This window comes from Thunnus albacares, chromosome 5, assembly GCF_914725855.1.
Source record: "Thunnus albacares chromosome 5, fThuAlb1.1, whole genome shotgun sequence".
NCBI classification, from domain to species: Eukaryota; Metazoa; Chordata; class Actinopteri; order Scombriformes; family Scombridae; genus Thunnus; species Thunnus albacares.
The window spans coordinates 28,976,257-28,998,486 of NC_058110.1; the positions used below are offsets into that span (position 1 = coordinate 28,976,257).

Genomic DNA, 22,230 nt, shown 5'->3' on the forward strand with positions numbered 1-22,230 from the left:
TACAATTTTATTCAAATATACAGTAACATTATGAAAGCAATTGGTTAACGCTACCACTGTTTGCTGCTGCTACTAATATTTCTACAACTACTATTGCTACTACTAACCGACAGTAATAATAAAAATAGATCAAAAATAACGGATTGGAATTCAGCCATAAATTCAGTACCAGTTAAAGGTTTCTCCTTTCTCACTTTCTCACTCTCTTGAATGAGAAAGTGTGTCCAAACCTTTGACAATAATAGTTTTCACTTGCATCAGCACTCGCACCAAAAGGTATTAGCAAAGTTATTGTTAATGAAAAGTCCAAGGTAAACTTTTGTTGGCAACGTGAACACAACTCAACAGCAATGTGAGAAAAAAAAAAAAAATCTCCCCATAGATGTAAACAGAATCTATGCACTGACATCCCATTCTTTGTTTGGCCTTCAGTAAAGAAGCCGCATTTTTATGCAGTGCACCTGTAGGCTATATCGTCTTTCCTTTATGTTATATGTCCTTGTGCTGTGTGGCAGGGGACTACAGGTTTACGCAGGCTGTGCCCTTTTTTCATTGTGTGTTTTCTCCATCCTCAGCTCTCCCAGCTCCGTGGGAGAGACAGAAAGTTCACCTTGCTCCATGCCCTTGTGGAGCAGATCATGTTGCATGAACCGTGCTTGGCCACTTTTACCCAGGAGCTGGCAGAATTTGAAACTGTCCCGGGAGGTATTTGCTAAACAAGATTTGATCAAAGCTGAAAAAAGTGTACTTTTCAATTAAAGTTAAGTGAAACGTGTAGATTTTCTGTCTGTGTCACTGTTTTTTTTTCTTCTTTCTTTTGGATAGCTTCCATCAAAGGCCTGACTGCAGAAGTAGATGGTGAGTAGATGACATTTTACTACTGTGTTCAAAGAAATTTGCTGAGATCACTGTAATACTGACTCATCTTTTTTATGCCAACGCAAGTTATTTGTGAGGAGGTAACAGCAATGTAATAATAACATTTACGAGATCTTTCTGTAATTGCAGCTTCAGTATACTTTGTTGAAACGCCGTGATCTCATTGCCGAGGGAGTATATAGGCTCCATCCAATATATTGTCTATATGAGGACTTAGAAACAGTTGCCACAAGCACAAATACAGCACTTCACAGGATCACACGGGAGACAGCATCTGATTTAAAGCAGCTATTTGCTTCAGTGGTCAAATATGATAGATGGTAACCAAGGTGTGTGTGTCTGTTGCTTCAGTCCTGAAGAATGAACTGCAGAAAGTCATTCAATATAAAAAAACTTCCAAGAAGAGAAATGCCGAAGCTCATCACGCAAACTTCTCCAAAGACCTGAAGGTGAAGTAGTAAACCTTGTGATTACTATTTATTTATGTATTTATTGCAAGTATTTTGTCTGCTTGTAAAAAAAAACATGGTATTGATTATATTCAGTGTTACATTGTTTACAACCTGCATTGTTTCCATCAGCTAGTGGTCTTCTTCTTCTCTTCTTTTATTGGAACGTTGCTGCCATTTACAGAGCAGGGATGTAAATGAAAATGAGGAAATTAAACAGATAATTTGCATGAACAGAATCTGGATTTTTGCAGTAATATTTGATATTTGCCATCCCCCACCAACCTGATACCTGACTGACACAACTTGCCAAAAACGTCACATCACGTCTTATGGCTAATCCACATAGAAAGTGTTTTTAATGTCCGTCACTTGGCATGTCTCATGAAACAGATAAATGTATCAATCCACACTGACTCAGAGGCACACAGAACGCTATTTAAATCACAAATCTCCTGCAATTTATGTTCTGCACTTATTAAAGGTATAAATATTGATTGATCAAGGTTCTCAGTGTGGCTATGAGCTTGCCACTTGAGCTTAAGACCCGATTTCCCCCTCGTGGACAATAAAATATATCTGATCTTGTTTCACTGTAGGCAGATTCCCCTCGCTAATCAATAAATACAAACACTGTTGATTTCTTCCTGTGCAGCCTTCATGAAAACTATTTTTGTTCAGCACATTTCTGCTGTCAATCAGCACGGTGACAGGCAGTTGTCCTCTCAGCTCCTCAGAAGCTGCCGCTGACAGACAGCTGCTGCCGAGGACAGCTGACCGAATGCAGGTCGGAATCGGTGTGGATTAAATGGGCAGAACGCTTCCGCATGCCGCTCACGTCTCACTTTTGACTTCAACTCACTCTTAACAGTCATGGCAGGATCTGATCTTGGCTTAAAGTCAAAAGTAAAGTCAAAAGTAATCCAGGTGATTGTTGTCTGTACAGAGAAAACAAGAACTGAGAACTGCTAGTAGCCAAAGCAGAATGACTTTCAATTATGCAAATTTTTGTCAAACTGTAAATAAATATGGTACAGACTTTAAATATGGAGGTACTCATATTACAGTCAAAACACTGCTCTACAGTACAGCGCCACTAGTGGTCAAAAACTCCACTGTGTACATTTAATAATAAAAATGTTTTTTGTGCTTTTTTTTGGTCAGTTTGTTCGCTTTTTAAAGGAATAGTTAGACACTTTTGGAAATATTCACTTTCCTGCTGTGAGTTAGATGAGGAGATCAATACCACCCTACTTTGTATGCTAATTATGTAGCCAGGAATCGATTAGCTTAGTTTAGCTGCTAACAGTTTTTATGCTAGGCTAAGCTAACTGACTCCTGGCTCTAGCTTCATATGTAGCGTACAGACATGAGAGTGGTATAAATTTTAACATCTAACTCTCGACAGGAAAATGAATAAGCATATTTCCCGAAATATCAAACTTATCCTTCAGAATTCTTCCTAGATTTTGGTTCGAAAAAAACGACAGAGCAGTGTAAGCATACACATTTTAACTGTTTTGATTGCAGGCGGCCGTAATATAATTCGCAGAAATTCAAAAATCTTAAATCTTATATATATATATATATATATATATGTATATGTGTGTGTGTGTACAGTACCAGTCAAATGTATGGGAAAGTGTGTCCAATCTTTTGACTAGTACTGTACGTGTATGTATAATTATTATCATACCATCTCTAAATGTAGGCAATTCAGAGTTTAACCCCAAAATGTATGAAAAGATAAGTCAGTAAAATCAACTTAACTTGAATGAATTAATGATTGAATGAATTAACAAACTTACCAGGAGTTCCTTGTGCTTTTCTCCATTCCTTAGATGGCAATTGAGAAATACAACACGGATCTCTCGGCACTGACAAAGACTTGTGAGGAGATGAAGAAACTCTACTCTGTCATACTGGTAATCCCTGAGTTATTATTTCAATATCTCTTTTGTACAGCCTTAGAGATGGATGGTTCTTTGTTCCAGTAGTGTCTAGATGGCCCTCTTCAATTATTTGTCATCTTATCTCCTCACCCTACACTGAGAGAGTACATATATTTCAGAAGAAGATGTCCCCAAGGTTACTTCTTTTTTACTGGGTGTCCTTGAGGGCTTACATGAGGATATAATGCATCTGATATACAGTGTATAGCTTTGGCTTCCACATCATTTAACAGCAGGCTCCGCTGATTTGCTGTTTTGAAATATGTTGTACCTTTTGGATAATTTCTTCGGGATTAGTGAACAATTGCTACTGTCTCCTGTAGCCAGAAAGTGTGAGAGACAAGTTCATCTTGACCCTTAATGTGTGGTGTCATGTCGATGAATGGTCCACAAAAGATTAAAAATGAGAGACTGTAACAAGAGCACCTCTGGTTGGTTTCTGATGTGCTTTAAATAAAAAAAAAGCAATGTATTACAGCCACAAGGACGCACACCTCAAAGGTTTTGGTTTATTGCTTTTGTGTAGAAGTAGTTTGGAGTAATCTTTTTTTATTCAATGACATCTCATTTTAAATATACTAATAATATGTTATATCTCCTTCATTCATACTTATAGTATTTATCATTTAAGTGGTATCTGATGTTGGCTGGACTCTCTAAATGATCTGAGAACCGTACTTACCTTTTAAGCTTTTGTCCCAACACCAGATCTCTCATAAAGAAAACTCCTCTGTCACACATATCATAGGGTTTAGAGGAGGCACTGGTCCCTGTACATTCTTTTATCATACTGTCTATAAAGAAGATCATTTTCTTTGCTCACTAACCTGATTAGATTAGGTTTATAGAGCTCAAGCCTACTTTTGACATCTTAACAGGTGCTATGTCATTTGTTATAGAGTCCCCTCCAAAAACAATCAATACAAAAGTAGTGCCTATTTTCTCACCTTTCCCATATCTCAATGGACAATCCATCATCATAGAGAGCCCACTTACCCTTCTTGCTGTGTTTGAGCACTGAGGTATGATAGGGTCAGCAGTGAGCTTTAGGCCTAGTAGGGAATTGTGTTATATACTCTATACTAGACCCTCAATTAGATTCCTGTGCGCTCCAAAACTTCTCCACAACTCACACACAAGTACACTCGATCTGTTATAGAATGAGTGTACAAAATATTCAGGGTTTCCTACTGATTCTCAATTGCAGTCCTGTTTGCACCTCCCAAAACTGAAAATTATAAATGTACTTCATGAACATACAGAGAGGAGAGGGGGGAAAAGAGAGAGAGACTGGAGGGAAATAACAGAGACATCTGGAGTTCACAGAGAGTTCTGAGTTCAGTCAGAGAATGTATTTTGGCTGTTTGGTTGCAAATAAACACAAATGATCCGCGGTCAAGTTCGTATAGAGCCTGGGAGGTGGCATAGATGTAATTTTTTTATAAAGCACGCATGCACTTCACTAAAGTTGGCACTGAATTTGATGAATTTCCTGTTCATCAGAGCACAAATGAGACAAGAATTAGCTAGCTAGCATGCTGTTACCTAACTGTGGAATACAGTCAGTTCAAAGGCCTTTAGTAATGTTAAGTTATTGGCATGACAGTAACTGAAGGGATGTAATTGTGCTAAGCTACCCTGTAGTGCTGTAGTGAAAAGTACTTTCACTTCCTCACAGCAGGGGATAGCCAAAGCTAGAGTGAATATATTGGTATCATATGAAACTAGATGACCTCAGGCATCCAAGGGAAGAGGAATAAATAATGCTCCAAATTTAGGCTAAATTTTTGCGAGGGAAAAGCTGGCATGGACATTTATTTACCTCTCACCTCAAGATATCTGAATTAAAATGGGTTCTATGAGTTCTTCTACGAGTCTCTCCTATACAGACATGGACACTTTATGCTAATCCCATGCAGTTTTGGGCAAAAACCATGCAGTTTCTTGCATGCAGTATAAATGTGTTATTTGCGCCTATTCTAAAAATTGTGCATTTGAATATTTCTGCATACTGGGGTCTCTAAACAGTGATGGAATTGTATAAATTGGGTCTGACTGGAAAGTTGAGAGTATTGTGAGTCCAGTTGTATTCATTCATCCCCAGAGCAGCCATTACATTGTAGTGACACCATTTTTTGAAACTTGACCTCACTGTATAAACTGACCTATTGTGACCTCTAGTATAATCACAACCTCATGAAACTTGAAAACCACCAACTAGAGACCGAGGTTATTCAGGGGACGTAAACTGACAATAAGGGGATTTCTGAACAATTTCCAGAACAGAAGTGCTCATCATCCAATTACAGAAAAATGTGATTCTTACAGAAATCTCCAAATGTCAAAAGTTTTTGACACCAAATCACAGCATGAATTTTTCTATGGTGTTCTCAAGATCTCAGTGTCTTAATGTGGTATTTTGGAGGTATTTTTGACAGTTTTTATCAATTCTTGAGTGGTCAAAAAATGGTTCAATTTTGCAGCAAATCGTATCAACCCCAAAATTTCTGCAACAACTTGATGATAATGAGAGATAATTGAGCATGTGAACGGCCATCGTATTCTTCCATCATAATGGAAGTATTATGGCCTTGTTCTAAGCCCTTTCTTTCAAAATTTGAATAGACACCTAACCAAAACACGTTTATTACAGATTTATAACTAGAAATGCTGAGCTGCATCAAATTAATCTGCAGGTTCCCAGCTTTCAGATGATGTATACCACTTCTATGAGGCATATAATGTTGACCTGCTATCTCCCCCTAAAGATCCCCTACCCACCCTAAAAAAAGACAAAAATTAGTGTATGGTAGGGAGGGGGGGAGAGGTAAAGGTAGAAAGGCGCCATATAAGTGCAGTCCATATAGGAAATGAAATGAGTTCATTACCGAATTAGCAGAGCTTCGTTAGCAGTGCTATTCCTCAATAAAGACAGGTCTACACAACAAGATCAGGAGATATTTGGAGTGAATCAGATTTTTAAATACTGCAGGGAGGGATAGTACAAGCAGAAACAGTGAGATGTTAGATGGAGAGCCACAGACAACAGGCTCTTACTGCATTTTCTGCAAACAGCACACCTCCAACAGGTAAACAGCTCCTTTTACCTTTCCATAGTGTGCAGCGGAAAACCTCGCAGCGTGCCAGCAGTGCTCGACTGCTCATGGCATGGCTCGCCAAGACTACCTTAAAAGCCATGGAAAAACACTAATAGCTGGAGACTCTTAGCGGGCATTCAGACAGAAAACAGCCCTGCATTAAAACAACGCAGATGGCAGGGATGATGGAGGCTTGTTACTTCAGGTACCAGTGAGACATGAAATACCATCCAGGAAGTCCAGTTTGAGTAACAGATCTATGAATTTGACGGCTTATCAGACCTCAAAATGTTAATCAGAGGGCTATTATACTCACAGACAGGATTTTACAACCCTGAAAAAGCAAGTATTTTATCTTTAGTCTCAAAGTAAACAGTAGAATAAAAGCACTCATGTTACAAGATAATCTAATTGGCCAGCGCAGTGCCTTGCTGAATTATGTTGCATTACGTTGTGGCAAAAATTGAGCCCAGTTCAACTTTTTTCCTTGGTAACCCGGGTGTTTTTTGTCCTCAGACTGGCCTGATTCAAATGCATTTTTTTGACTTGGCCTATAGTCTTGTAATATACAAGTGGTGCAGATTTAATGCAAGAGATCAACAAGGTGTAATGTCATTGCTTTTACATGTAATGTTCAGGCTTTCACAAGCTTAAAGTAAAACATCCTCATAATAAAATTAATCCTTAAAGCTGCTATAATCAAAATGTTTGTATTGATCATGGATCACATGATCACTTGTATGTGAAAGGGGTCACTTGTAGTGATGAACCAAGAGGGAATTATCACCTGACTGTGTGTTTCCCCTCTGCTCTAAGAAGCTTTTTAGTGTCTTTCAGCTCATTGTTTTGGTTTTTGGGCCTGCAACGTATCTGTTTTGGTTCAAAAAAACTCTGAAAACCCACTTTACATGCATGAAACAGCAGATAGACACAGTTAGCAACTAGATGATGAACACAGTGGATCAGATAAGTAGTTTAACAGCTAAAGAAGAGGATGATTTTCTCAGGAGTTAGTGTCGACCAAAAACAGAACTAAAAATAGAGTAAATATTTACTTACATTCAGAACGAATCCTGAAATACAACTCTACTGATGCAAGACAAATCTATCAACTTAAAAGGTGATGATATGTCAATGATGTGTTTACAGCTTCCTCTGCTTACAAGTGGCCAAAGAACCGCTTTTTAGTCCTTATCTTTAACATAAATCACTCCTTCAGGTGTTATTGAAAATGGTCGTGTGGTGTAGTGGCTGTGGCCTTTCAGACGGTGACCTTTAACTGTAGTGTGCCCCTCAGGCCTGGAGATACGTTTTTAATCACCAGGCAGGCAGCAGCGGAAAAATGCATCATCATCCCTGCATGTTTCAGTTTATAGTTTATTTTTTATCATGTTTGTTACTTTTCTATCGTAGCATCCCTGTCATGTCATTCTGTGTCTCTTTAGATATCAGAGCACAGTGCCATCTAGCATCATTCCTCCAAGTTTAGTTAAAATCAGACCAGCGATGTCTGAAGAGCGAAACAGCTCAATCCTTAGTCCCAATCCTCACCTGCGTCCTTAACTTCCTCCTCTGATTTCACTGCGTGGGGACCCGGTTCTAATATTACGTGCGTGCAACCTCCTGAATATACAAGAAAGCCCTTCAGGAGCATTGGAGAAAATGATTGAGACTGACTGGGCTGTGGTGTTGTGCGAGGAAGCAGCAGGTTAGGGAAAAGGTGTCATATTTAGTCACATCTTGTCACAGGGGTGGAGAATTCATAATGATGCCCTTGAATAGCCAGCATGCAAATGTATTAAACATAGAAGCATTTTAGAGAGGTCTTTTTTAGAGTTACTATGCCGGAGGCACAATTTTAAAAAACTATTCAAAGTATACTAAATAGAAAGAAAGATTTTATGCAATGTGCTTTGCTTTAATACAGTCTCTGGCATGTTGCATGCCTGGTATTTAATGTAATTTATAATTTTAAGATGTCATTTTTTTAACCAGGTCCTTAATTTTTTAAATTACAAAAGCAGAGTATTTTTATATGTCTTAAAACATGTCTGGAGGGGGTCTTTACGCATTTCTGATGCCAGTTTGGAGATGAAGGAGCCAAGAATAATCATAAACCTTTTTTTTGTGGCCTAGTGTGTACCACCACGGTATGAAACACATGAAACCAGCTCTCAATCTCATTATCCTTCTTATCCTCATTAGCCACCTGAGGTGGAAATACATTGATTCATACAGCAGGCACTTCATTTTTTTGAAGTATGGTTGTATATTTAATATTTTGGGCACAGCAGGTGTATGTAAAAATCCATGCAAAATAAATGTTTAACATGCACGATGAGGCTGATCAACAGGCTGTGCAGAGGATTACATCACTGAAACTGAGAATAATAAAAGCGCTGCTCTTTTGCCTGAGTTGTAATGTAATATTGGGCATTTCTGGCAGAGTGTGCACAATAATGGGAGAAAAGTATGCAAACTTAAGTATGTAAACTGACTAATTTGCACATTGGCTGTGAGAATGTCATATACTGAAAACAGAACAGGTGTTAATGATGAGCCGACATCACCCTTTCACTATTAGGGACTTTGTTGAAAACAGGTGGCTTACACCTGTGTAAATCTTTCAGAAATGTCAGACGACACAGTGAAAGAAACATAATCACTTTCAGCAATTACAGTTTGAGCCTTTTGGAGGAGTTTGGGAATGTTTCACAGCTAGTTTAGGTGTTACCCAATCATTAAGAATGATTCAGTGATTAACTATTTAAGACAAACTACATAGTATATCAGTGACTAATTAAATTCACCTTTGAATAATATATAAAAAAAACTTAACGAAGGATTTTAATTAAACATGTAAATTTAATTTCATAATTGTGTTTTCAACTGTAAATATCATAAGATATAATTTCTCTGGTTGAAGTGATTTTAAAGTTGGGATTAGGGCAAACATTAAAAAAAAAACACAATCCTTGGTTTTTTCCATATACTGTTGAAGTATTCTTAATTAATTCAGAGACACGTTGAGGAATTGAGCATTTATAGTAAATAGTTATATGTAGATATGGTGGAAAATGATTCTAGTGAAAGAAAGAACTAAACTCTCTTAATCCATGCTTTAATCAGCATTAAATCTCAGTTAAATCAACATTTTTAAAAAATAAAGCACATATACAAGAGGTTGTGTCGAGATATAGCGGTAGCTCTGTACATCTGCATGAATATGACTGGACTGGTGAGCTGTGGGTGAGCTGTGATTGAGCTGGTGATTGTGAGGCACCTATTCAGTGTTTTGGCTGAACTATAAATCCTACCCAGTTTTAGAAAGTGCCACATGTGCAAATTTCCAGACTTGACTCCAAACTCCAAACCCTTCCTGTTACCTCGCGTGACTATTCACAGCAGTAAATCAGTGATCTTAATTCACACAGAGATATGTAGCTTTGATTGAGAAGTTTGATACTTTGAAAAACTATAGTTCAATCAGGAGAGACTGGATAGAAAGAGAGTTTGATTTAAAGAGAAATTAAATTTATTCAACATAGTCTGCACGACAGGGAAAGCTGAAGAAATATGTGAGGAGTTTTAGCGATTACGGATCACGATCCAGACTCTTGGTCTGTGGTTTTGCGATGGTGGAATGAGCTCTACATAGTCTACTGACTCCCCTGGTGCATTCAAGAAACATCTGAAAACTCAGCTCTTCAGTGAACATCTCAACACTTTAGCCCCTCTAACTTTTTTAGTTGATTGTTGCACTACCATCTTATTGTTTATGGTATTTCTTTGTACTCCCAGTCATTTCTTACTTTAATTAAGAAAAGAAAAAAACAATTTCTGTCTAACTCTCTGTCTCATTGCACTTGTGCCTAATCATCTACTTTTTTACTTTATTGCTACTTTACAACTGAATTTGTATTGCAGCTCTTTTGAGTCACTGTCCTCTAATGTTGGATAAATGCGTCTGTCAAATGACAAAATGTAAAAAAAAATGATTAGACGGCACCATGAAAGGAGAAAGAGAAGATGTAAATAAATAGAGTAAGCATTAAGACAGTCTCCCTGATTGGACTTGCACTAATTATTAGCAAAAGTTCAAGAAAATCTATAACCCTATCCAGAAAACCCCAAGCTACCCAAACAAACCAAAACTAGCTGTTTTCAGAGAGGGGGATCGATCTTTTCATCTAATTCTCAGCAAGAAAGTGAATAAATCCCAGCGTTGAACTACTTCTTCCAGGCCGTTTATGGCTGAAATAAAATGTCTGGTGCATAATGTAAGTTTGTCCGTAATAATTTGAACAGAATAAGGACATATAGCACCCAAGTGTATTTTACATTTGTTGAACATAAAGAGAGAAAATGAGAGTGACGGCAGCAAAGCCTGAGCCTGATTTCAACCTACACATTCAACGGCATGCCCCAAGCCAATTAGTACATTTAGCTACTGTGACCCTTTCTGATAAAGTTTGACTTGAGAATTGCTAACATTTTTATGCCAGTGACCCTTAACCACCAAGGTATAAGTATTAATTCAGCAGTACATGTCTACCTCATTGTATAAGTGCACTCAAGCAATGGATTACATGCTGAGGCAGGATATGAGGTAATTATATCAAAAGACCATTGTTAAGAACAATATGCACAACCCAGGCGCCGGTTCACTAATGAAAGCAAATGCAGTTAATTGTAACATAATTTTTGTCAGCTCAAAGGTCTCAGAAAGTGTAATTGCTGTCAGATTAAAGTTCTTAATCTCCAAGCAACTAATCCTGTTTTTTTTTCCTGTCAAGGTTAAATTTGGGGAACCAGCGGATCAAGACTCTCAGGAGCTCTTTGGGTTGATCTGTCAGTTCATCCATGAATTCAAGAGGACCCACGCTGAAGTTGTATAGTTATATTATAAAGAGGGCATATTGTGTGTAGTGTTATGATGCATATTAAATAAACCAAAAGGATCTTATCTTCTTAAGGCGTCTTTACACTGTGCGATTTTTGGCTGTCTGAGACGAAAGTTGACAATCGAGAGAAACATGGTAAAACTTTTGGTCTTCAATTCAAGATCTCACTGTAAGACACGTCCACCGGCGACAGTCAGAAGTTTAAGACCAAATTCTCTCAATGTGACTGCTGCTACAACCAACGTCTGCAAACAAACCAATCAGAATATGACATGAAGTGACACAGAATACACTGGCTGGTGTTACATTTCCTGATGTGCAAGTGCAGTTTTTGAAAAAAAGTTCAGGGGGAAAACAGACGCAGCCCCTCAGTTCAGCCTCTGTCTGAAACAGGCTTTCTTAGCTCCTGTCTCTTTAAGGCCCGCCCCCTGCTGAGCTCACTCTGTTCTGATTGGCCAACTTCCGGAAGCTGCTCCTTGGCAGACTTCTGGTAGCTCTGGAGGCTCAAACCATGATCAACAAACCATGAAAGAAAAAATTATATTTGGATTTCACTTGTCAACTTCTCAAATGCATCTGTACATGTTCTAACATAGACATGTTAGACATGTCTAACACATCATAACAGTATATAAATAACAGAAAATCACAAAAAGCATGATATGTCCCCTTTAATACGTCCACAAAACCAAAACGATGGAAATGAAAGTAGTAACATCAGAGTGGCGCAGATGGACAACGAGCTGATGACGTGCCTCTGCTTTCATATACTTTTCTTCTATTTACATCATAGCGCTACAATTCATCTGACGGCCTCAAATTGATATAATGCAGTCTTGACCAAGATTTTATTATTGGCGTCTCGCACAATGTGACATGCAATAAACTTATACGATTGTTGTTATCGCACAGTCTAAAGGCGCCTTTAGTCAAAGTGCACAAAGATAGATTTAAAAGAATATATAATGATGTTTATAATGTAGTACTTGATATTAAAAATAACATTATTAATAGAGTGAAATGTTGATATTTTTTGTGGATTTTTGTCTGTTTTGTGTTGTACAGATATTTGCTTTTATAATATACATTGGATGTGATGACGTGCAGCGTGTTATGCTCATGCACCTGGACGACAGGATGACAGTGTCAATTTTGTGAATATAAAACAGATCTATGTCACATTAGTTCATGTCAGAGGTGGGTTTGATTTTGTTTGACTTCATGTTTACTGATGTTTGTTTTGAGACAAATCATTAATGAAGGATTTGAAACTCCTCGGTAGTATCGAACGCTCGGATGCTGAAGTGTGCTGCTAATACCAAAAGCTCTCTGTTGGCAGAGGAACAAAACAGACAATACTTCAGAGGCCAGCTGAGGATGGTGTACTTTGAGAGTGTGATCCTTTTGAAGATGCAGTCGTGCTATGGTCATTGACATTTCCTATCTCGGCACTCTGGGAGGAGCTCCAAGGCCACCTCTGATTCAGTACCACATCTGCACTGTGGCAATGACATGATGAGCAAAACAAATTCCCCTTCACAAGGTAGAGAGGTAATCTTAGCTCTTGTTATAACTGATTTATCTGTTCTTAGTCTGACGTTTTAATCAGATGACAGGAGAAACACAGTGTGCACTTAAAACTGTTAATCACGGTGGTATAATGAACCAGACCCCTTACTGAGCCAGAAAAGTTGCACATTTTGTTGTAAAAGGAAAAAAAAACAGTCATTTTAATTAAATCTCTGCATCTACACAAACTGGTGATTCATTAGCAGAAAACACACAAAACTATTTCATTAAATGTTTCCTTCACAGAGCTTTATCTCATTATTTTTTTTTTTAAATTTCCAATTTGTCAAAATTGTAGCTGGAAGGATCGTTACAGCTTCTTTTTTTTCCCCCTCCTGACATAGTGTCTTTGTACTGCTTTTGAAATTAAAAAAAGATAAGTGACCTAACTGAGCGTATACACAACAGAAACACTAAATTATACTGCTTTCCATTTTCTTTCTTACTTTGGAATTAGTGTCACTCACTTACTGGCCGCTTTAGACCAAAGATTCACAGCGAGACGAGTTGAAACTTGCAAATACTTGCAATGCGACGTTATGAAATCTGCCGGTTTACACCAATGCGACCAGATGAGATGGTTTTGTAGCGTCTTAAAATATGAATGAGGATAGTGACAGTGAGTTATGTGCTACAGTTGCAGTTCCAGCATTGATGAAACAGCGAAAACATAAAAAAACAAGGGGGTTGAGAATTTGGAGCCGTCCATGGGGGCTTTAATGAAATACCAAGGAGGCTTATGCAAATTTATGCCATGAACTTGAGACAATAGAGGGCAGTTTGTTTGTTGATCTTATTGTAGTACATTTTAAGGCTTATATCATACAAATAAACTGATGAGGTGATCCTCTCTCTCGTCCGTCAAAAACTGACAGTTTGTAACTGACTAGCTGACTTCGCTACGAGCTGATTGACAGTTGAAACAGGTGACGTGCCTCACGTTTCAAAAAAACCAACCACTGGTGACTTGATCAGCTGAGTCGCAGGTGACGCCACCAGCTGGCTTGAGTCAAGCTGAGACTGGCCAGTTTACACCACTATGACTTTACCCTGCGACGTTCTGAAATGGTTTTGTCTCATCATGAATCTTTGGTGTAAACTGGACTTTAAAGTGAACCACAGAAACATAAATGTAATAATTCTGCATATAAGTTGCAGCCTATATTTCTCCACTTTTCTTCCACTTTGTTGTTATAAGAGTGAAACCTCAGTTTGTATTGGCTGTTCTTCACTTTTCAGGTTTTACTGGGTTTTAGGAGGTCTGTAATAAAACGGTAAGAGATTTATTGTACCATTTCGTCATCCAGTTTATTGAAATGTCAAGATATTCTAACTGGTATGCATTTTGCAGTTTTTCTCAATTTCTTAAGTACATTCTCTGAATCACTGTTGCAAACACTCACTGTGCAGAACAACATTTTATTTGTCCATCAAATTGCTGTTGGTCACTCAAAACACAACTCGTATGTGAAGAGTTAATGACTTCAACAAGTTCATTGCTGCCCCCAAAATGACATGTCCCCTTATCACTACTCAAGTCGAGTCAGTCTGAACTGTGTCAGTGTGACAGAAGACAAAACTGTTTCTTTGTCATTCCTTATTGAGACTTACATACAATGACCCGATAATAAAGTGAAATATCCTCTACAGCCAACTTCAGAAACTACTCAGAGGTTATCAGTCTTCACCCACTGTAAGTTCCTTATACTGTATGTAACAGTAATGTAAAACAGAAAAAAAAACAAAAATGAAAGGCAACCAAGGCAATAAGCACTAACTCTTATTATCCTTCTTCATATTGATTCTTAGATGAGGCTCTCCCTTACTCTCCCCTAATGCTTTTTTGAAGTGTGGTTATATATCTGATATGTTTTTTCGGCTCAGCATGTACATATAGAAATTCATGCAAATGTTTAGAGGAACACATAGACAATCACAGAATCATTTGAAGATCATTTGACTCGTGTATGAAAGCAACAGTGCATGTACTGTTGTGAGAAAATGAACCATAGACTTGAGAATTGCACACTGAGTATAATGATGATTTTCATTCAACGAGCAAACTAAGAAAAACTGTAAACGCTATGAGAACTTCTCCTTTTTTTATAGAGATTGTTTTCCTTTAAACTGAAATTAAATTGCATTCTTCATCGACTGCACTACGGCACACATATCTGCTCTGTAAATGACTTGCCCTGTGTTCTCCTTTGAGAAGAAAATCAGAAAATAAAAGGGAGAAATTCATATTTTAAATTCCTTTTCATGATGGCACCCCCTAGTTTTGAAATTAATTAGATGAAATACTGTTCTGTTATCTGCCAACGTAAATGGAGACCTTATTGAGAGCCAGTGTGATGACGTCACGTCCAGTTGGCCTCTGTTTCACTAGCTTCAGTACCCTGTAGCTCATAGGGGTGTGCCTGAGTACGAACACGTTATTCGGTCATTCGTTGTTTTTTTTTTACAAATATTTGTTTCACACAAATATTTTGAAAATGTTTTGTTTTCGGGAAGAAAAAAAAACATGTCAAATACCAGTGCACAGGTTGCTTACATCACTATCTCTGCTGTTACGTCTATCAGCAGGTCTCAACGAGGGGAGTCACATCCACCTGCTACATGACGCACATTTCCTTATTTGGACATCACTCCCGGAGTGGGGGGTGTTCCCCAGAGATAAAGCTGTAATGTACCGTTCGATCAAAGGCAGAGCAGACAGTCACACTGAGCCTGTTAGCATCCTGCTAAACAACACAAGAGCCAAAATAACAACCCACGTTAGCTTTTCTGCTAAAGTCTCCTTCTTATCTAATTTAAAAACATGAACTCACGTCTTGTCCTGCACTGTAGTTTGTTGAACGTCAGTTAGCAGGCTAAACAGCTGCAGCACATTAAACAGCATGTAAACATACCTGAAAATGTCACTTGAGCCCGGTTAGATGCTGGTTTGGTCTTAGCGACATACTGTCTGTCTATGACTTGTAGCTACAGCAGTTTGTCTACTTTGTATCTTGTTCCTTACGGTGTAACACCAACACTCTTGCGGCCTGCCTGCTGTCAATCAAACACAGACACCGACACGCCCCTCCAGCTGGCTGAGACAAAATGTAACATTTCTGATATTTCCCCAAAGACTTTTCTTCATTTTAATGATTCAAAACTATTACTAATATACTTAAAACATACTGACATTATTTTTGACTTCAAATAGGGATGATTAAATGTGATTTGGACTTTAATGAATTGACTTTATTTACAACACCAGTGGTTTGAATCCCTGGTGTTTCAGCAAGGCACTCTTCACAATTTGCTGCTGATCTTGTGGAATTTCATTAACCAAACGCCGGAGCAGAAGGCTCCTGGAGTGAAGGTGTTAATATTCATTATATTTTTCCTACTGTGAAAACAATTTTGGCAGATCCTCATAAACATGTTTGCAGAAGTAAACAACACTTAACATTTGTCTCAGACTCTGTTGTGTTTACTGGTGGGAATTGTCATACACCAGCCTCCACTGGTCTAAAATATCACATCTGCTTGTGTTTTCAGAGTGGGAAAGCTTCTATTCACCTCCTCTGCCTTTGTTTGTATCTCCACGCTGCTGTCATTGTGTGCCAACTTCTCTAACCAGTCTCCGGATTTCATGTAGTGGACAAACATAATCATCATTGACATATTTTTCCTTCTTTTTGCTTTCTTTATTCCTAACTTCTCAATGTCAGTCAGCGGACTATTATCGCAGTAGCCATTGTTGTAGAGTTTTTGTCGCAGGGTTACACATAAAGCGTGATTTCTGTGCCTGGTGACATTGTGTAAAAAAAATTGTGTGTGGTGTTGTACTGCATTTCTATTTTGGACAGGTTTGTTCTAAGTATACTACCTGCATAACTGGCAACTGATGGAATAAAACAAAATCACATTTGACCTTAACTGGTTCAGGGTCACATTTCAACAGCTTCAGCCTACCTGCCAATTACATAAAATCTGCTATATTCACACTGGATTACATGACTATATGTAATGTGAAAGATGATGCTCATTATGATGAATCCGCAGTAAAATATATCCTGATTCTCTATCACTTCCCCGAGGCTCTGCATGTTAGAGCGTTTTAGCATCTTTCAGCTCATTTTTTTAGTTTTACAATTTCACTGCTTTGGTTCATTCTTATTAGCCTCGTTTCCAGATACAGCAGGCACTTGTTCACAGCTGAAAAGCTCTGATAAACTGCCACCAGCCCTGCTGCAAAACAACAGACAATGTTGGCAACAAGCTGGTAAACATAGCGATGCATTTAGAGCAGCTAAAGAGCCAGATGTTTCCCCTCAGAAGTTGGTGGAGACCAAAAACAGAGCTAAAAGAAGAGTGGATACTGGATTTACATTCATCAGTTGGATACAAACATGACTCCAAATAAATGCTAATGTTACTCTGTGTCTGCTGGGTGTGTAAACAGCCCAACAAATCCTCCAAATGAAACAAACAAATATGTTGTTTGACCATGTGCACTCCAGAATGACAAATAGGAGCTTTTTTTCTAATCTGGCACCGTTCCTAATCTGGCAATGTTAGAGAAATGTGTGGGATAAAGTTACTTTTTCCTTAAAGTTAGGTGACTTTTGTCATCATGACTACAATAATAACCACATGGTTAAGGTTTGGTGATGAATGTAGTTACATTAGTTAGTTAGTGACATTTTTAAAAAAAACTTTCCTGGCTGGTTGGAAATGTGACACTCGCACTTAGAAACAGGAAATGAACAGCAGTCTTCTTTGGCAAAGTCCACTGTTGGGTTAATGGCTCTGTCCATCCCTTCTCCTCTGAATGAGGAAATTTGTTGACATATATATGTCATCTGTACTGCACCACTGCTCGGGGTCAGAATAACTACAGCTTCTAGATGGCAAATATCACTCAAACATAACTATAAGTTGTTCTTGGGTGACAGACATTACGACCTATATATCGTTTTTCTTGGGAGGACAGTCTCAAATAGGCCACTGCTCGCTTACTTGTTTACCATATGAACTTTTATAAGGTGATTTGAAGACACAATGTTGTGTTTACAGCTTGTGTTTAACCAAAAGTGGCCAAAAAAAGTCAATTAATGCAGGTGCAAATTTCTGTCAGGATTAAGGAATCAGTGCCATCAGTAGTGGTGGGTCAGTACTGCCCAGTGAATGAGTGAGCTATAGGATAGAGCACTTTCAACCAATGAAAGAGCAGAAAATGTGAGGGTTTAGAGCATACTGAGCATACAGATAGACAGCAGAGAAAGAGACTATGCTGCAGGGGTGGTTTGAGAAATGCTTTGATATTTTTTTTTCAGCAGTTTTTTTTTTGTTTTGTTGTAACTGACATGAATCCAAGATGAACACGATCTCCAATCTCTATGAAGGAGCAATCTACAAATATTTTATGTCTAAAAGATTTAATAGTCTAAAGAGAATCATTTTAGATTCAGTAGCGAGTCTGGGTGATATCGATTCGGGGGAAAAATATGCTATTAAAATGTTGATTCAAACTCAGAAATCTCTGCTCAGACAAATGTTAAAATATCACGGACAGGAGCAGCTGCCTCTGTCAGTGATTGGCAGCTCCTACCTCTGATTTCCTCTGGCCTATTGCATAAATTTTTCTTTCAAAAAGTGGCACATGCTCTACTTTGGATTGCTGTTTAATTAGTGTAAAAGTACATACAATGACTATGTAAAAATGAGCCTGCGACTGTTTGAAGATTACAAAAGCCACTCATTATGTGCGACAGGGCTGTCCGACATAGTGTGTTATATGTAAGTACATACTCTCCTTTTGACTCCTAATTAAATTCCTTAGAGACTTGTTATTTTTATCAAGACCCAGGGGTTGGTCAGATTTTTTTTTTCTATGTTTTTATTTGTATTTTTCAGACAATAAAATAATCAACGTTCCCTATAGACTGCATTTGTTTAAGAGGAAATAATTGCAGGAGGCAGCAGGTAAAATATTAATGTGATTTGTTTCCTATCAGATAAGCAGTTTTAGTATTTTTAGAGGCATCTTCTCACCTGGAGAGTGAGTTTGGCAGCACCATAGATTGCTGTGTACACACACACACACACACACACACACACACACACACACACACACACACACACACACACACACACACACACACACACACACGCTAACTCATGGAAGGATTTTTGCTTTGACTGGTTTTCTAATCAGTGAATTACTGAACTTTAACTCAGCCTGACACTGTGACACACCAGTGCTTGAGATAATGTTTTGTGTGTTTCATGGAGCAGTGGCTTTCAGCACGTGGTCCTCAAGGAGCACGACGTCAACAAGGTCATGTGCGAGGTTGTTTTCATAACCGCCAACACATTTTCCACACCAAAGATACTGACTAAACTACAGACTGTTGTGCCATCTTCTAAAATTAAACTTTACATCATTTCACAAAAAGTCTCTCACATTAAACGACCATGTGCACTCCAGAACGACACATAGGAGTGTTTCTAATCTCGCCCCTGTCGTCAGTAATCGGCAGGACGACATCATTTGTCTGTGATCTCCAAAACTGTTACAAATCACTGTTAACAACTAATGATGTTTAATGACGTGACAACGCCATGGTTAAGGTCTGGTTAGGTAGGGAAACATGTGGTGTGGGTTAAACTTCCACAGGCTGCATCAGTAAGCCATGCAAGAAACAATAATAGTAGGGTTTGACTACTGTTTCTTGTTATTTACTCGAAATGTCAACTTCTCGAATACATCCGTACATGTTAGAGACAAAATCTGACCTGAAATATGAGAGTGGACCTTTGTCGTCATGGCTACAATAATAACCAGGGGGTTAAGGTTAGAGGATGATCATAGTTACAGTTTTTTTTTTTTTAAAAAAGTCCCGACTTGTGGCTGGAAATGTGACAATTGTTGTTAGAGAGATGGGAAACAAACAGCGGCCTCTAGTGGTAAAGTCCGCTTGTGGGTATCCTCCATCCACCCCCCCTCTTCCAAATGTGGACATTTGTCACGTCACCTGAAATGCGCCCCTGTTCCGGGTCATAAATACTACAGTCGATAGATGGTATCTGTCACTAAAACCTAACTATATTACATTACGACCTATTGAGTTGTTTTTCTCGGGAGGACAGTCTCTAACACTTACACCCTAAAATGCTTCTTCAGTCACATTACCAGCTTACAGTGAATAAAAAACAAGCCATTAAAAGTCTCTTGACCTTGGAGGTCCTGGTTGCGGCTACTGCCACTGGCCCTTGAAAGGTTTTTTTCTCCAGCGAAATGAGCAAGCATTTATTCTCACAAACAATTTAGGAATCAGCAGTGAGAAAGTGAATGAAAGATTATGACTGTAATCATGGGCTTCACTCTTGCCACTATAATTTTGCACTACACAGACAGCTGTGATTCAATGCTGCATCAACGACGTAGACATTTACATTTATTCATTTGGCAGATGCTTTTGTCCAAAGCGATGTACAAATGATGTATCAAGGAGAAGCCTCAACACTCACATAAGAGACACAAGGTTGCAGGTGCATGGAGTAACACATAAATGCAAAGAAAATTACTTTTTTTATGATAGACAAAGAATAAGGATGTAAACATAGAGAAAGAAAGAGCATATTAGGTGTGTAAGTACTCTAAGAAGAGGTCTTCAAGTGACGGATTCTGCTGACCGAATCAAATTCAGTAACTTGTTGCACCACAGAGGGAGCATACTGTACAGAAGAAGAGTTTGGATTGAGATTATCTGCCTTGTAGTGACAGCAGGACTAGTCGTAGTTCATTTGCTGACTATAATAAACTAGAAGGCTCATAAACCTGAAGGAGGGAGTTCAGGTAGGTGGGTGCTAGTGGCCACTCTGTAGGCGAGCATTAGAGCTTTGAACTTAATGAAAGCAGCAACAGGGAGTCATGAGTTGTTTTCTGGCTGGTTGAAGACCAGATGTGCTGCCATATTTTGGACCATTTGCAGATATTTTATTGTGCATGCCTGCCGCCCCTTCCAGACAGGCTGCATTCAGACTGAAATAGCCTTGTGTTAAAACAGTGCAAGGGGCTTGTTGTTTAAAGTTTTTCTTCTCGTTCCTACAGTTGGATGCTTAAGTTTCACTGTGCAGAATGATGTGTGTGCAGTTTGGCACTGAAAAGGCTGTTTTCACATTCATCTGCTGAAAGTGGAAAACACGGCGGCGCGGTGGTTTGTAATACTGGCAGAAAGGATTTTATAACTCCGGAAAGTTATCGTGGCTGCAACTATTTTATCTTTTGTTGTGGCAGTCACGAGATAAACGGCAGAAACACAGTGTCCACGTTACAAAGTAATCCACCATATCTCCTGTCACCAGAACAGGCTGAAGTCTGGGCTTTTTTGACTTTCAGAGAGCATTTTTACATCTGTCACCTCAAGTTTTGGAACTTCGACCATGTTTAACATAGACATCCGACACAACAGTATAAAAATAACAAAAAACACAATATGTCTCCTTTAACAACCGGTCCTCTTCAGATAAAAGTTAGACAACTTGATTTTTTTTTCTGTGTAAAATTTCCAAGGAGGTGTTTTCTTGGCACGTAACGAGCCATCTCAGCTCTGAAAATTCTATCGCCATGGAAACATATTGACATGCACGACATTAGGCACCGAACCATTTGTCAGAGCTGCTTGATGACACAAATCTCTCAAAATGGCAGCTATTCAGGTTGGGATGGTGATATCCTCAGATTGTCTTTCATTTACAGATGGATTGATGCCCAGAACAACAGTGTTTGACAACTGAAGTCTGATTTGTGCAGCTGCATATATATAGATAGATAGATAGATAGATAGATGGATAGATAGTAGGACAGCTTTCCTTTGTGTTTTCAAATCCTGAGCTGAATTTAATCAATGTTTGTTTCCATTTACTTTCTCTGAATACGTGAAAATAGTACTGATTTTTTACTGATATCCAGTTTTTCATGCACAGAACATCGCCTCAAATCTGTGTCAAACTCCTCTTTCAATATATTGTGATTTTTATACAGAAAATTCAAAATCTACAATACTTTCCATCACGTTGCGTACGTTGTATATCGACACATCCCGATTAGTGTCAGAGTTCAGCTCCATTTGGTCGTCGGTGAGCTCAAATTCCACCACTTTATCACTTTTAACAATGTGACCTAATGATTTGTTGATGTTCAGCTACAAAGATCAAAAAGCTGCATTCATAAGCATGTTTTTAATGAATCCTGACAAAATGTGCTTTTCAGGATGCAGGCTTATTTTACTTTCATGGCACAAAGTGCAAGACACTTTACAAATCCAATTACTTGAAAAGAGGTTTCTATCTATCTATCTATCTATCTATCTATCTATCT

The 22,230-nt window shown here is 38.4% G+C and overlaps 1 protein-coding gene across 8 annotated transcripts in view; it reads left to right on the forward strand.

The window, feature by feature from the left end:
- Window positions 1-14,118, forward strand: part of LOC122982171 (formin-like protein 13) — a 48,859-nt gene extending 34,741 nt beyond the window's left edge. For 4 of the 8 annotated variants that reach the window (XM_044351266.1, XM_044351263.1, XM_044351268.1 and 1 more), the window contains 6 exons: window positions 576-705; window positions 826-858; window positions 1,231-1,328; window positions 3,170-3,253; window positions 11,175-11,267; window positions 12,348-14,118. In XM_044351266.1, coding sequence (XP_044207201.1) covers window positions 576-705; window positions 826-858; window positions 1,231-1,328; window positions 3,170-3,253; window positions 11,175-11,267; window positions 12,348-12,440 — 531 coding nt within the window. In that variant the 3' untranslated portion in view covers window positions 12,441-14,118. The remainder of the gene's footprint in view (window positions 1-575; window positions 706-825; window positions 859-1,230; window positions 1,329-3,169; window positions 3,254-11,174; window positions 11,268-12,347) is intronic. The other 4 variants (XR_006403410.1, XR_006403411.1, XM_044351265.1 and 1 more) reach the window with 4 other exon arrangements.
- Window positions 14,119-22,230: the final 8,112 nt, after the last annotated feature.